This window comes from Anolis carolinensis, chromosome 2, assembly GCF_035594765.1.
Source record: "Anolis carolinensis isolate JA03-04 chromosome 2, rAnoCar3.1.pri, whole genome shotgun sequence".
Lineage (NCBI taxonomy): Eukaryota > Metazoa > Chordata > Lepidosauria > Squamata > Dactyloidae > Anolis > Anolis carolinensis.
The window spans coordinates 246211787-246227491 of record NC_085842.1 but is presented as its reverse complement, the minus strand read 5'-3'; the positions used below and the strand labels follow the sequence as shown (position 1 = coordinate 246227491).

The following is a 15705-nucleotide window of genomic DNA, read 5'->3' as shown; positions in this document are numbered from 1 at the left end:
GACTCAGTTTAAACAGTGGGTGCCAAGAGTCTGGACGGCAAGTTCTATGAAGAGTGGCTTGAGAGCTTGGTTGGAGAAAGGAAGGCTGAGAGGTGACAGGATAGCTATGTTTAAATCTGTTGTCGAAGGCTTTCATGGCCGGAATCACTGGGTTGCTGTGAGGTTTCCGGGTTGTACGGCTATGTTCCAGAAGCATTCTCTCTTGACGTTTCGCCCGCATCTATGGCAGGCATCCTCACAACCTCTGAGAATGGCTGCCATAGATGTGGACGACAACGTATGAGGACTGTTGGAAACTAGTCAAGTGGGGTTTATATATCCGTGGAAAGTCCAGGTTGGGAGAAAGAACTCTTGTCTGATTGAGGCAAGTGTGAATGTTGCAATTGATCACCTTGGTTATCATTTTTGAATCTGCAAGGTCATTAAATGCTAATCAATGGCAACATTCACACTTGCCTCCAAGCAGGCAAGAGTCCTTTCTCCCACCTTGGACTTTCCATAGACATATAAACCCCACTTGTTAGTTTCCAACAGACCTCACAACCTCTCAGGATGACTGCCATAGATATGGGTGAAGCGTCAGGAGATAATGCTTCTGGAACATGGCCACACAGCCCGGAAGCCTCATAGCAACCCATGTTTAAATCCTTGTAAACATGTAACATTGAGGAGGGGGCTAGCTCCCCCCCCCCCCCCCCGCTTCTCTAGAGACTAGGCGCCCTTCCACACAGCCTTATATCCCAGAATATCAAGGCAGAAAATCCCACAATATCTTCTTTGAACTGGCTAAGTCCACACTCAAATGTAGGCTTTCCTGCCTTGATATTCTGGGATATAGGGTTGTCTGTGGAAGGGCCCTCCGATAAGGGGCAGTGGATTCAAATTGTCAACAGAGATTCCACCTAAACATTAGGAAGAACTTCTTGACCTTAAGAGCTATGTGACAGTGGAATATTCAGATGGCGTCTCCTCTCTAGATGTTTTTAAGCAGAAGCTGGATGGCTGTCTGTCGGGAATGTGTATTTCTCCATAGCATAATGGGGTTAAACGGGATGGCGCTTGGGGGTCTCTTCCAACTTTATAACCCTAAGATCCTGTGGTTCTTGATTAACAGAACTCCCTTGGCTCAGATGCTTCTGGAAAATGAAAGAGATCAAGGGCCACGCAACTAAGCTAACATAACACAAGTTTGGACGTAGAAGCTCGAGAAAGCACGCCCGTCTCTCTCTGTCCTCAGCTCCCCGCCACTGGGCAAGGTATCCTTTGGATGCAGAAGGTTTGACTTCCAAGGAAATAAAGCCCTCCAGGCCTAGAGGGACCAGGAGATGATGCCCACTCCGTCCTCGGTCCCCAGTGAACACCTCCATCTGCCCACTCAGCCCTTTCCTGCCCCTTACTCCCTCATACACAGAGTTCGGATTGGAGAGAGAGGTGGACAGATGGAGATGTTCACTGGGGACCGTGGGCTTTTCTCCCTCCCTGTGGGCGCCTCGGCGGCTCCTGAGGCTTGGAAGGATCAGGCCAGATCCGAAGAAGGTGCTGCTGATGTTGGCCTCTATGGACATTATTGCTGACGGGGAGAGTTTACACATTGTCCGCGGGGAAACGCAGCCTTTCCCACTGATGTCAATAGACAAGGGCCCAGTAAGTACAGGCGCAAATAAACGCCATGAACCTGCAGGGTTTTCTTTCCCTAATAAATAGTCAAAATTATTTTTTTTAATGACACAGCTATGGTGCCTACCTTCATTCATGTCAACATTCAGAAGAATTGGAAGCATCTAGTTCCATTTGTGTGTTGTCAAAGGTTTTCAAGGCCAGAATCGCTGGGTTGCTGTGAGTTTTCCGTACTGTATGGCCATATTCCAGAAGCATTCTCTCCTGACGTTGCGCCCACATCTATGGCAGGCATCCTCAGAGGTTGTGAGATCTGTTGGAAACTAGGCAAGGGATGTTTTTCTATCTGTGGAAGGTCCAGGGTGGGAGAAAGAACTCTTGTCTGTTGGAGGCAAGTGTGGCGAAAAAGAATGCTTCTGGAACATGGCCCTACAGCCCGGAAAACTCACAGCAACCCGTCTTATTTTTGAAGAAGGGAATGATCTCAAGGCCCTTTGGTTTGCGATTCGCTTGGGGAAGGGGTCTTTAAACTTTTTAAGTGGAGGACCAATTCAAGGTCTCTCAGACTGTTGGGGGGCTGGACTATGATGAAATAGTCCAAAATTAGGATTGGTGTTGGTGTGTGCCTTCAAATAGTTTCAGACTTAGGCCAACCCTAAGTCCAAAGTTTAGGACAGGGGCCACATCCGGCCCACGGGTCTTAGCTTGGGGTTTCTAACCGAAATTGAGAGGGAGTTCTAGTTTATGTAGAAAAACACCACCGGGTATTGCTGGCCCAGGTTGGAAAGGAGCTTTCTATGCCTTGAATTGACAGCCTAAATTGGGACACGAGCTAGAAAACTGGGTCGGAAATGTGCTCTAGCGTCAGAAACTTTCTTGGAAACTAGTTCAAGGAGTGCAGGAGCATCCCAAATTGGGGACGCAGTCTTCAGGTCCTATGTAAAACGAAGGCGTGTGTCTCCAAATCTCCAAAAGGGTGAGAGTGTGTGTCTATATATATATAAGAGAGAAGGGGAAAGCGAGAGATTGGCTCTATACTGCCCTATATGTTCAGTGTAGACCAGGCATGGGCAACCTTGGGCCCTCCAGGTGTTTTGGACTTCAACTCCCACCATTCCTAACAGCCTCAGGCCCCTTCCTTTTCCCCCTCAGCCGCTTAAGCGGCTGAGGGGGAAAAGGAAAAGGCCTGAGGCTGTTAGGAATGGTGGGAGTTGAAGTCCAAAACACCTGGAGGGCCCAAGGTTGCCCATGCCTGGGGTAGACCCAGAGACGTCCTCCAGCGTTCTCCATATAGGCCAATGAAAGGCACAGAGCAGAAAGCGATGGGAGCTTTCGCTGAGTAATCTCTGCCTGTCAAAGGCTTGAGGCTGGGGCGGGGTGGGCTCTGCCTCTGCCCTGGTCTCTGGAACGGGTTTTCTCAGCCGAGAGAAGTGGGTCAGTGGAGCACATGACAAAGCCCCGTCTCAATACACTCCAACATACACGACAGAACGAGAGCCAGGCGAGCAGAAAGGGGGCATGGGATCAGACAAACCACAGCCGATTGGCTGAAAACCCATTCTCCCCCAAAGGAGCGAGGCTCCTGTTGGTCAAGGAGACGGAGACCCTGCTGGGATGGCACTCCTGCAGCCCACCTTCGGGCAAAGGAAGGATCTTCTTCCCCTTCCCAGCAGAAGGGCCAGGATACTCCATGAATGGTGTGTCCAGCCTACGCCTAACTAGGAAGCAAGGACCGTTGGGCTTGAATAAGATTGACTTCCAAGTTGACACGCCTCAATCCTAAATGACCAAAGGAATCAGATCATGGAAGGGAAGCAGCGTCAGCCCTGGTTAGTACGCGGATGGGAGAGCTCCAAGGAATACCTGGAGCTGTAGGCTCAAAGGAAGCAAATGGCAAATTGCTATGAATTGAAAACCTTATGAAATTCATGAGGTCACCATAAGTTAATAGGCGACTTGGAGGCACATGCACACACACAATTCATGCCTAGAAGTGCCTAAAATGAGACAAACCTTGCAAAAGCTTACTTCCTTGTCGCTACTTGCCTTTGACAGGACAGCCTTTGTAAGGAATGCTCCAGAAAAAGCGTGGAAAGGGGTCTAGATGGCGAAACAAAAATCTTCTGTTTTGTCAGAAGGCTTTCATAGCCGGAATCATTGGGTTGCTGTGAGTTTTCCGGGCTGTATGGCCATGTTCCAGAAGCCTCCTGATATCTATGGCAGGCATCCTCAGAGGTTGTGAGGTATAATGGAAACTTGGCAAGTGGTAACTTATCAGTGCTAACCAAGGTTTCCAATTGCAACATTTTCACTTGCCTCCAACAGACAAGAGTCCTTTCTCCCACCCTAGACCTTTCACAGATACATAAACCCCCTTTGACTAGCTTCCAACAGACCTCACACCTCTGAGGATGCCTGCCATAGATGTGGGCGAAACGTCAGGAGTGAATGCTTCTCGAACATGGCCATACAGCCCGGAAAATTCACAGCAACCCAAAAATCTCATCTGAACATTACCACACACTTTGGTCCACTGGGTCTCTTCTACTGAGGTTTGTGATCTTTCTTCTTCTCCATATCTCCACTATCTGTTCAACCCCACTCCATATTATCTCTTTCGACCTTACTATTAAAGCATGTGAAGAAGGTGCAGGGGTGCCTGCATGTGCTTTCAAGTAGTTTATGCTGAAATAAAGGATAAGTTTTAAAGTAGCCGCAAACTTCTCATTCCCACCATCTTTCTCTCTTGTTTTATATGTTACCTCTATTGAGAGAGGGGGAGAAGAGGCGCCAGCTGCAGATTCCCGCTCAGCAGAAGGAAGGAAAGGTCTCTGAGCAAATGCAGAATACATTCCCCTTGGAATTGAGCAGAGGTGTGTGTGTGTGCTATGGAATATTGGTATTTGCTGTTTAGTGAGGCATCACCACGCTTTGGCAAACAAGGGTAAAACTGAGTTGTAGAATATTTTCATGACCGGAACCACTGGGTTGCAGTGAGTTTTCCGGGCTGTATGGCCATGTTCCAGGAGCATTCTCTCCTATCGTTTAGCCCACATCTATGGCAGGCATCCTCAGAGGTTGTGAGGTCTGTTGGAAAACTATGCAAGTGGGATTTATGTATTTGTGGAAGGTCCAGGGTGGGAGAAAGAACTCTTGTCTGTTGGAGGCAAGTGTGATTGTTGCAATTAATCACCTTGATTAGCATTGAAAAGCCTTGCAGCTTCAAGGCCTGGCTGATTCCTGCCTGGAGGAATCCTTCCACAGATACATAAACTTCCCTTGCCAGGTTTCCTATATACAGTAGAGTCTCACTTATCCAACATAAACGGGCCGGCAGAATGTTGGATAAGTGAATATGTTGGATAATAAAGAGGGATTAAGGAAAAGCCTATTAAACATCAAATTAGGTTATGATTTTACAAATTAAGCACCAAAACATCATGTTATACAACAAATTTGACAGAAAAAGTAGTTCAGTACGCAGTAATGCTATGTAGTAATTACTGTATTTACGAATTTAGCACCAAAATAGCATGATGTATTGAAAACATTGATTACAAAAATGCGTTGGATAATCCAGAACGTTGGATAAGCGAGTGTTGGATAAGTGAGACTCTACTGTACCTCACAACCGCTCTCGAACATGGCCATACAGCTCGGAAAACTCACAACAACCCAAGGCTAAAACTATAACTCCCATGATTCTATAGTAGGCATGGAAAAACTTGAACTTCAGTATGTTAGGAACTGTGGGAGGTGAAGTCCAAAACACTTGGAGGGCCGAAGTTTGCCTATGCCTGTTCTATAGCATGGTTCTATATGAACCATGAATGTTAAAGCTGTGTCAAAGTACATTGTAGAGCAGCACTCTGCATTTCTTATCACGTGCTTTTATCTCTAGATTTATAACATCGGTTATCCTATGAGGAAAGCAAAGAAAACCAATATGAAGGGAAAGAAAAGAGGTGAAAAGGGCGATATTGCAGCTCTTCACAAGCACATACAGTAAGTAAGAGCAACGGATACAAACAAATATGGTCCCCTGAGTGTTGTTATAGCTGGGGCTTAGAAGTATTTCTGACCCGGCTGCGAACGCCTTGGGGGAAAACAATCGCCTGGACTGAAAGTCACCTTGCAGCTCTACAGTTGCACCTCCTGAACAACTCCCTCCCCTCCCGCAAACCTTGCAGGAAAACACTGGCCACACGTCTAGCCCTTTGGGAGGGATGCTGCTTTCCTCAACTCTGCCTCTCTTCACATACAGCCCTCCCCCGGGATCTCAGTCTCTTTTCTTCTTCCTAGAACAGGATTAGTTGGATCCTGCCTACCAAAGTCTCCCATTTCTTCGGCCAAGAAGGGCACCATCAGGATCTCCCCCAACTCAACCTGGATCCCACCAAGCCCCCGCTGCGTTTTCTGTTTAGAGGGGATTCTCTCCGTTGCTTCCTCCTTCTTCTGCTTTGAAGCGACTGACAACAGAGAGAAAAGTTCACCTCGCCAATGAAGCCCAGCGAGCCCACCTCTCCGTGGCAGTTTCTTATCTTCCTTCCCCTTTTCTCTCGGCTTCCCCAAAGTTACGGAGCGACCCGGTGGGGCCAACCCATGGGAGCCCCTGCCCAAGCAAGACCCCAAGGGCATTACAGGGAAGGAGAGAAAGCACATTGAGACCCGAAACCCAACCATTCAATGCTCCCATGCCTCTCTCTTTTTCAAGTTGCCTGTTATTTTAACTGGATGCCGGGAAGAGTAAAGAAGATTGTAAAGGAAGCCCACCACTTCTTCAGTCTGGCTCTATCTAGGGTGCATCTAGAATCAATGCAGTGTGACACTACTTTAACAGCCATAGCTCAAGACTAAGGGATACTGAGAGCTGTACATTTACTAGGTGTTTCGCCTTCTTTGCCAGAGTGCCTTTGCATCACCAAACTACAACTTCCAGGATTTCACAGTATTGAGCCACAGCAGCTAAAGTGGTGTTAAACAGCAGGAATTCTACAGTGTAGATGCACCCTTTGTGCCTTGATCACCGACTAGAGTATCCTGGCCACTAATCAGTGGGATTGATCATGATGGGGTGGGGTGAATTTACAAAGTATACCTTAGTTATAACTTCTGGAGCACTTTCTACTTGCAAAGTGCTTCTCAAGGTCCTAGCCCAAACTAGGTGTGAATATTTTCTGGGGGCCCCTTCCACACAGCTGAATAAAATCCCACATTTTCCGCTTTGAACTGGGACATATGGCAGTGTGGATTCAGATAACCCAGTTCAAAACAGATATTAAGGGATTTTCTGCCTTGATATTCTGGGTTATATGGCTGTGTGGAAGGGCCCTGGATATATATGTGAGTTTGGGAAGAGAAGAGCTCCAACCTGTTCCCCATTTAGATTTAGGCTAGGGGTGTGCATCTACAATGTAGAAATAATACAGTTTGACACCACTTTAACCGCCATGATTCAATACGATGGAATCATGGGAGCTTTAGTATGAGAAGATTTGTAGTCTTCTTTGTCAAAGAGTTCTGGGACCTTGCCAAACCACAATCTTCATTTTTACATAGCATGGAGCCATGGCAATTCAGACTGCAGTGTAGAAGCACTTTAAAGTGCACCTGAGAAGCACTTTAAAGGCAGGAAGCGAACCAGAAGTGAAGGCTAATGTCTACCTTGTGACCCCCTCCCCTGCTTCACGGTCAATTCTTCCAATTAGGAATTAGGCCAAAGTGGGGAAGTAACTTTATTCGGATGTTAAGGTACAAGATCTCGGTGCAGGAAGTGGTGTGATTTTCTTACAAGGAGAACTTGTAACATTTTTCGCAAAAAGTTGGTTGTAGTGGGCTCTGGGGTGTTGGATGGCTGGATGGTGTGACTGGAGAAAGGTGAGAGACAAATCAAAGGGAAAAGTAATCAATTGGAGAGCATTGTGGGCTGGGAACAAACAGGTATCCATGCCTCTTTCCCTTCTGGGACATTTCCAGAATAGAAAAATCTGCCCGGTTGGTAAGGCAGGGGAGCTGTTTCCTCTGGAGGAGATCCCACAAATCCCTGCCTTGTCGAGCACCCCATTAACGCCTTGAACAAACACACCCTCTTTTAACTCCCTTTCATGACTGGGAAAAAAGCAATAGAGGTTGTCACGGGAGACCAAGGATTGAGGATCTACGCGTGGGCGGATGGAGGGAGCCATGAAACCACCCGCGCCTTGTTGTTCCCCAAAACTTTAGACAAAGAACTCAGGATGGTCAACAGAAGAGACTTTTTCCGGGAAGAGGCAAACTTTTCAGTTGTGGCATGTACTGCTTCCCCTGCCTCAAAGAACTAAACAGAAAGAGGAACGCAGCCAATATCAGGAGGGGGTACTTTGAGGAAGTTTCGACTGCCCTCTTTCCTTTTGGCATCACTTTAGCCGTGCACTACATCGGGTAACCCTTTTATCCCTCCTCCCAACATACTTTGCCCTTTCACTTTCTACTTTGTAGAAATGGCCAAAATAAAGGGTCTCCCCTTCTCGTGCACGAAGGTAACTTGGAGAGCCTGAGGGGGGCGTGGGGGGAAGGCACAATATGGAAAACATGCCCTCAGAGCAGGGCATGGGTCTCTTGCCTGGTTTGTTTTTTCCCCTCAGCGTGAAACACCCACCCCAGCTCAAGTTTCTGATGGAGGACCCCATTTTGCTCAGGTTTCTGCTATAAGATTCTCCTGGAGAACCTCCTTTCCCCAACTCAAGTTTCGACTAGAGAACCACCTCAAGTTTCTAATGGACAACCCAATTTTTCTCAGTTTTTTTCTAGAGAACCCTCTTTCCTTAACTCAAGTTTGACTAGAGGACCTCATTTTTCTCAGGTGTCTGCCAGAAAGTTCTGGTGGAGACTTCCCCCCCCCCCCTTTTCCCTGCTCAAGTTTCTACTAGAACTCTATTGAAGTTGTATTGGAATGAATGGGTGTTACACACCACCCTTTGTGTGTCCTCCATATAGTTAGTTACAGTTACAGTAAATTTTCTCACTATAGTTGGCTTCAAAACAAAACAACTAAGCATTCATAGTTTGGCTATTGCTCACACCCTCCTATCCCCAAGTGCACCAAAGCATCCCCAGTTTTGGATAGAACAACCTATTCCCGTCCCAATGACAGTGAAAACATCTGAGTTGTATTAGGATAGGTCCAGTGTTTCTGCAACACATATTGAGGGTTGTTTTTAGTAGTCAGTGACCTATATACATAATATGAAGCTGGAAAATACAACCCTTTTTTGTTCTTTGTGGAAAAGAAGTTTCTACTTGAACTCCTTTCCCTAAGAAATATTCACTCAGAAGTGCAACTCAATAGGCGGCTGGTTCCACAGTTAAACAGAAATAATAATAACAACAATAATATACTTTGGCACAGCATTGTAAGACAGGGTGAGACGTATACTACAGTCATAATTCGAAGAAGCCCACACTTTCCTCTGGCTGCTTAGAGGGCGCAAAAGAGTCGGCCCGGGACAGATTTCCAAACCGGGCGAACTTTCCCAGCGCGCCAGCCAGCTCAGCATCCCTTCCCTCCGCCTCCTCCTCCCCCCCCCCCCCCCCGATCGTCACGGCGAATAATCCCGACCGAGTGACTCCTCGAAACGCCAGGGACGAGTGGCGCGTGGAGGCACCGGCTGGGATCCGGTCTCTCCTGAGCCGCCTAGATCCAGGCAGAGAGACCCCCCCCCTCTCCTTCCTTCCTTCCTTCCTTCCTTCCTTCCTTCCTTCCTTCCTTCCTTCCTTCCTTCCTTCCTTCCTTCCTTCCTTCCTTCCTTCCTTCCTTCCTTCCTTCCTTCCTTCCTTCCTTCCTTCCTTCCTTCCTTCCTTCCCCGGGCCTTACCTCGCATGATGGTGTTGGCGACCCCTGGTTCCTCGCAGTCATGAAGCTGATCCCAGCTTTAAACAAATTCCCCCTTTTCCTCAGCAAGAGCGGCGGCGGCAGAGGCAGCAGCGGCGGCGGTCGGAGCGAGCCTCTTCGGCGGCGAAAAGCATTCCTTCCTCTCCCAGGTGTTCCTCCTCCTTCTCTCAGAGTCTTTCGGGGTCCTCTCCTCTTCCCTCTCCTCTCCCTCCTTCGCCTCCTCCTCTCAAGGTTTCTTTTGTGGCCAGACGCCCTGAGGCGCGGAGGAGAGGACGGAAGAGCCGGGGGTGGGTGTTGTTGTGGTTTTGGGAGTTTAAAGGAAAGGAGAAGAGAGTGGGAAGGAGTTTTTCTTTCTTTCTTTCTTCCCCTCTTTCTACTTCTTCTCCTTCACCAAGCCAAGGACAGTGCGCGCTTTCGCACCCGCTTTCAAGCCGAGCTCCCCAGTGCTGAGGGTCTGGCCGTGGAGGGTTAATAATTGGGTTTTGTTTATATATATATATATATATATATATTTTCTTCCCCTCACAGAGACACAAGAGCGGAAAACAAGAGCCCGAGACGAGAGAGGTTGAGAGGGAAAGCGGCAAAGAGGCTTATAGCGGAGGGCGGGCTGGGAGGCCGATTCGGGCCCCGCCTCCTGTCAGAGCCTCGGCCAATCGGGCGACGATGGAGATGGGAACCCGGCTGGGGGAGAGCCCGGTTTGGGGGCGGGAGAGGGAGGAGGGTCTTGGGGGAGACAGGCAGGCAGGGGGCGGGGCCGAGGGGACGGCCAAGCACGCGCACGCGCGCGCAGCCTGGACCAGTCGGGGCTCTGGTTCCCACAGACGCTGAGAACATGGGTACATCTCAGCAGCCGAATGAAAAGCTGCAAGGCCAAAAATAAGCCATGGGAGTAAAGGAAAAGACCCACCCAGAGGAAAAGTGTTCTTCTTACCATACATCAAGTGAACCACTTTTGTGTGTGTGTGTGTGTATCAGGAGCAGCTTGAGAAGCTGCAAGTCGCTTCTGGTGTGAGAGAATTGGCCGTCCTTGTGGACGTTACCCAGGGGAAGCCCGGATGTTTGGATGTTTTTACCATCCTTGTCCCCACATGAAGTTGGAGGTGATAGAGGGAGGTCATCCGCAAGGTTGCTGGATTCGAACCGGCAACCTTCAGGTCAGCAACCCAGCCTTCAAGTCATCACTCCTGCCAGTACAAGGGTTTAACTCACTGCACCACCGGGGGCTGTCCAAAGGAACCACTGATCGTGTAGGGAAGCTGATGAAGAAACACGACCTACAGACTACCTACAGACCCACTAAGAAAATCCAACAGATTCTGCGTTCAACAAAGGACCTCTGCAGGAGTCTACCCTATACCATGCAGCTGTGGACAAGTCTCCATAGGGACCACCAAACGCAAACACAAGTCAAGGCACATGAAAGGCACTGCAGAATAATCCAACCAGAGAAGTCCGCCATAGCAGAGCACCTGATGAGCCAACCTGGACACAGCATATTATTTGAGGACACAGAAACGCTGGACCACTCTAACAACCACTGTCAGACTACACAGAGAAGCCATTGAAATCCACAAGCATGTGGACAATTTCAACAGAAAGGAGGAAACCATGAATGTGAACAAAATCTGGCTACCAGCATTAAACTCTAAAATCAGGACAGTAAATAAAGAACATCACTCTGAAAACGAGAGAATTCCAGACAGAAAACAACCAGGGCCAGCTAACACCTCCTAACAAAGGACCCCCCCAGGAAGTAAGCAGCCAGGCATTGAAGCTACAAGTCCATTAAATGCTAATTAAGTTGGCCAGTTGCTACATTAAGACATGCCTTCTTCCACCTACCTTGAACTTTCCACAGATATATAAACCTCTCTTGCCTAGTTTTCAACAGACCTCATAAACTCTGAGGATGCCTGCCAAAGATTCAGAAGAGAATGCTTCTGGAACATGGCCATACAGCCCGGAAAACTCACAGCAACCCAGAATTAATGCTGTTTGACACCCCTTTCACTCAGAAGACAGGGGAATTCCAGACAAGAAATAATCCGGAGGGCCAGTTAACACCTACCAACAAAGGATTCCCGCAGGCAGGAATCAGCCAGGCTTTGAAGCTGCAAGGCTGTTCAATGCTAATCAAGCTGGACAATTGCAACATTCACACTTGCCTCGTACAGACAAGAGTTCTTTCCCCCACCCTGGACTTTCCACAGATATATAAACCCCACTTGCCTAGTTTCCAACAGACCTCACAACCTCTGAGGATGTCTACAATAGATGTGGGCGAAACGTCAGAAGAGAGTGCTTCTGGAAGGTGGCAATACAGCCCGGAAAACTCACAGCGAGCCAATAATATTATTTCTTCGTGTTGAGAAGTTGCCTTTCTCTCTCTTTTTCGCCCTCCACGGGTAACACACACAAAAGAAGAAAGACGCACACATCTTCCGACAAACTAGAAGTGAATTCCGCTCAGGGTGCTTTTCTTACACTGTAGGATGAGTGTCGTTGAACATCCCTTTATCTGCCATGGCTCAATGCTGTGGAATTATGGAAGCAGTAGTTTTACAAGGTCTTTAGCTGGCAAAGTGTTTAGTGTTTTACTTAAACTACAGCTCCCAGGTGTCCTCTTTCTTTGACTGGCATGGCAGTTCAAGTGGTGTCAAAATGCGTTCCTTCTACAGCAGGTAAGGGCAAACTTGGGCCCTCCAAGTGTTTTGGACTTCAACTCCCACGATTCCTAACGGCCTCAGGCCCCTTCCTTTTCCCCCTCAGCCGCTTAAGCGAAAAGGGAAAAGGAAGGGGCCTGAGGCCGTTAGGAATCGTGGGAGTTGAAGTCCAAAACACTTGGAGGGCCCAAGTTTGCCAATGCCTGTTCTACAGTGTAGACTAGGCAGGCCTTAGTTGTTCCCTCCCTTTCTGTGCGCCTGCCCTTTTCAAGTGAGTTTTTCATGCTTCAAGCAAAGTAGAAGTGAATTCCTCTCAGAGGGGAAAAAAAATGAAGCGGTCTCCCCTCCATTGTCAGGATTGCCCTTCCCAGCCTTTTTCACTCCCTCACAAATAACACAAATGCATGACGCGCTTATCCCAGGTCACTTCAAATGGGATTTGGGCACTCCTTGGAGACTGAGAAAGACATGAATAACATAAGTTCTCCTAGACTTGAGCCTGCTTCTTCAGATACATCCATTGTGTTGTTGGGTGCCTTCAAGACTTTTCCCACCTGAAGGGAACTTATCAGGGGGCTTTCTTGGCAACATATCTTCGGGAGACGTTTGCCATTGTTTTCCTCTGGGCTAAGAGAGCATCATTTGCCCAAAGTCAGGCATAACTAAATGAGGACAGAACCCTGGTCTTCAGAGTCCTAGCTCAATGCCCAAACCATCACACCAAGCTGCCTCCCTTCCCTTCATAATGTGTATATACATTGATTTCCCTCAGGAACATGCTACCTGGACACTCTTCCACCAATGCCTTTCGCACCCTGAAATGCCCTGAGTTACATTGGACTGAAGGAAAGGAAATCTTATCACTATCCAACAGAAGCAAAGGAAATATAAAGGTAAAGATCTCCACTTGGCATTAAGTCTAGTCGTGTGGGACTCTGGGGGTTGGTGCTCAGCTCCATTTCTAAGCCAAAGAGCCAGCGTTGTCCATAGACACCTCCAAGGTCATATGGCCAGCATGATTGCATGGAGAGTTGTTACCTTCCAGCCAGAGTGGTACCTATTGATCTACTCACATTTGCATGTTTTTGAACTGTTAGGTTGGCAGAAGCTGGGGCTAACAGCGGGATTCGAACTGCCCACCTTTTGGCCAGCAAGTTCAGAAGCTCAGCAGTTGTTTAACTCGCTGCGCCACTGGGGGACTCCTTCAATGGAAATATTTTGGGGGACTATTGTTCACTAAGGGCCCTTCTACACAGCCATATATACAGTAGAGTCTCATTTATCCAAGCCTCGCTTATCCAAGTTTCTGGATTATCCAAGCCATTTTTTGTAGTCAATGTTTTCAATATATCATGATATTTTGGTATTAAATTCGTAAATACAATAATTACAACATGACATTACTGTGTATTGAACTACTTTTTCTGTCAAATTTGTTGTACAACATGATGTTTTGGTGCTTAATTTGTAAAATCATAACCTAATTTGATGTTTAATAGGCTTTTCCTTAATCCCTCCTTATTATCCAAGATACTCACTTATCCAAGCTTCTGCCGCCCGTTTAGCTTGGATAAGTGAGACTCTACTGTACCAGAATATCAAAGCAGAAAATACCACATTATCTATGGACTCAGGGCCTTTCCACACCATCATATAACTCAGAATATCAAGGCAGGAAATCCCACAATATCTGTTTTGAACTGGAATACATGACAGTGTGGACTCGAATAACCCAGTTCAAAGCAGATATTGTGGGATTTTCTGCTGTAATATTTGGAGTTTTTTTTTTGGGGTGGGGAGATACACACTAACTCCTCTCTTCAATATATTAAACAGGCCATTCTTCAGAAAAAAGGGCATCAGGGCAAGTGGTGTTGGTAGCACAATGATTAAATGTAAACTGACATGAGAAAAGGGCAAGAACTGATAAAGGAGATAAGGAAGTGTTAGAAGTGTTCCAAGATCCACAGACAGGCAATATCTTAATCAGGATCAAACCCAAATGTCACAAAATAATGTTTCTGATGTCACCAATGCACAAGATTGCACCTCAACCAGGCAAAATTGCTGTTGTTTTCTGCTTCATAAACCCTTTGGAGAGGGAAGATGGTTGTTGTGGCTTATATTATTATTATTATTGACACAACGGCGTTGTATGACACAGCAAACAAGATAGATATACTGGATTTCGTTTCACAAAACCACAAGTCGAACACTTCCCAAGTGTCTAGGACTGTGTGATGTATTTTCGGATGATGCGTGCAGATCCCAGCAGGGTGGCCTTTTGCAGTTGACAGATCGTAATTTTGTCAATGTCTATTGTTTCCAAATGCCGGCTGAGATCTTTTGGCACGGCACCCAGTGTGCCCATCACCACCGGGACCACCTGCACTGGTTTCTGCCAGAGTCTTTGAAGTTCAATCTTGAGGTCCTGATAGCGGCTGAGTTTTTCCTGTTGTTTTCATCAATGCGACTGTCACCTGGGATGGCAACATCAATGATCCAAACCTTGTTCTTTTCCACAACTGTGATGTCTGGTGTGTTGTGTTCCAGAACTTTGTCCGTCTGGATTCAGAAGTCCCACAGTATCTTTGCGTGCTCATTTTCCAATACTTTTGCAGGTTTGTGATCCCACCAGTTCTTTGCTGCTGGGAGGTGGTACTTGAGGCATAAGTTCCAATGAATAATTTGGGCTACGTAGTTGTGCCTCTGTTTGTAGTCTGCCTGTGTGATTTTCTTACAGCAGCTGAGGATATGATCAATGGTTTCGTCAGTTTCCTTGCACAGTCTGCATTTTGGGTCATCAGCTGATTTTTCGATCTTAGCCTTAATTGCATTTGTTCTGATGGCTTGCTCCTGGGCTGCAAGGATCAGGCCTTCTGTCTCCTTCTTCAGTGTCCCATTCGTGAACCATAGCCGGGTCTTCTCCTTATCTGCTTTTCCTTCAATTTTGTCAAGGAACTTTCCATGCAATGTTTTGTTGTGCCAGCTGTCAGCTCTAGTTTGTAGTGCTTTTTTCTTGTACTTTTTTTGTCTGCTGTGCTTTGAGGGGTTTCTGATTTTTGACTTCAATCAAAGCAGGTTCTTCACTTTGCTTTACATATTCTGCCAGGGCATGTTCTTCTTCTTTGACTGCTTGTTTTACTTGTAAGAGTCCTCTGCCCCCTGATCTTCTAGGCAGATACAGCCAGTCAACATCACTGCGAGGGTGCAGTGAATGATGAATGGTCATGAGTTTTCTTGTTTTTCTGTCTAAATTGTCCAGTTCCATCTGTGTCCAGTTTATGATGCCAGCAGTATATCTTATGACAGGTATGGTCCAGGTGTTTATGGCCTTGATGGTGTTGCCTCCATTGAGCTTGCTTTTGAGAATTTTTCTGACCCTTTGTGTATATTCTTTGCTGACCACAGTTTTCACATGTTCATGCTTGATGTTGTCCAGCTGTAATACTGTGTTTCCCCGAAAATAAGACAGTGTCTTATATTAATTTTTGCTCCCAAAGATGTGCTAAGTCTTATTTTCAGGGGATGTCTTATTTTTCCATGAAGAAG

General features: G+C 47.0%; 1 protein-coding gene and 1 long non-coding RNA gene across 3 annotated transcripts in view; one reads left to right on the top strand and one right to left on the bottom strand.

The window, feature by feature from the left end:
* The window catches only part of rorb (RAR related orphan receptor B), a 186845-nt gene extending 177235 nt beyond the window's left edge, over positions 1-9610 (bottom strand). For both annotated transcript variants that reach the window (XM_062971996.1, XM_062971997.1), the window contains exon 1: positions 9470-9610. In XM_062971996.1, coding sequence (XP_062828066.1) covers positions 9470-9476 — 7 coding nt within the window. In that variant the 5' untranslated portion in view covers positions 9477-9610. The remainder of the gene's footprint in view (positions 1-9469) is intronic.
* LOC134296615 (uncharacterized) overlaps positions 9498-15705 on the top strand; it is a 308069-nt gene continuing 301861 nt past the window's right edge. Inside the window, exons 1-2 of the long non-coding RNA XR_010003411.1 lie at positions 9498-9636; positions 12926-13046. This is a non-coding gene — a long non-coding RNA (uncharacterized LOC134296615). The remainder of the gene's footprint in view (positions 9637-12925; positions 13047-15705) is intronic.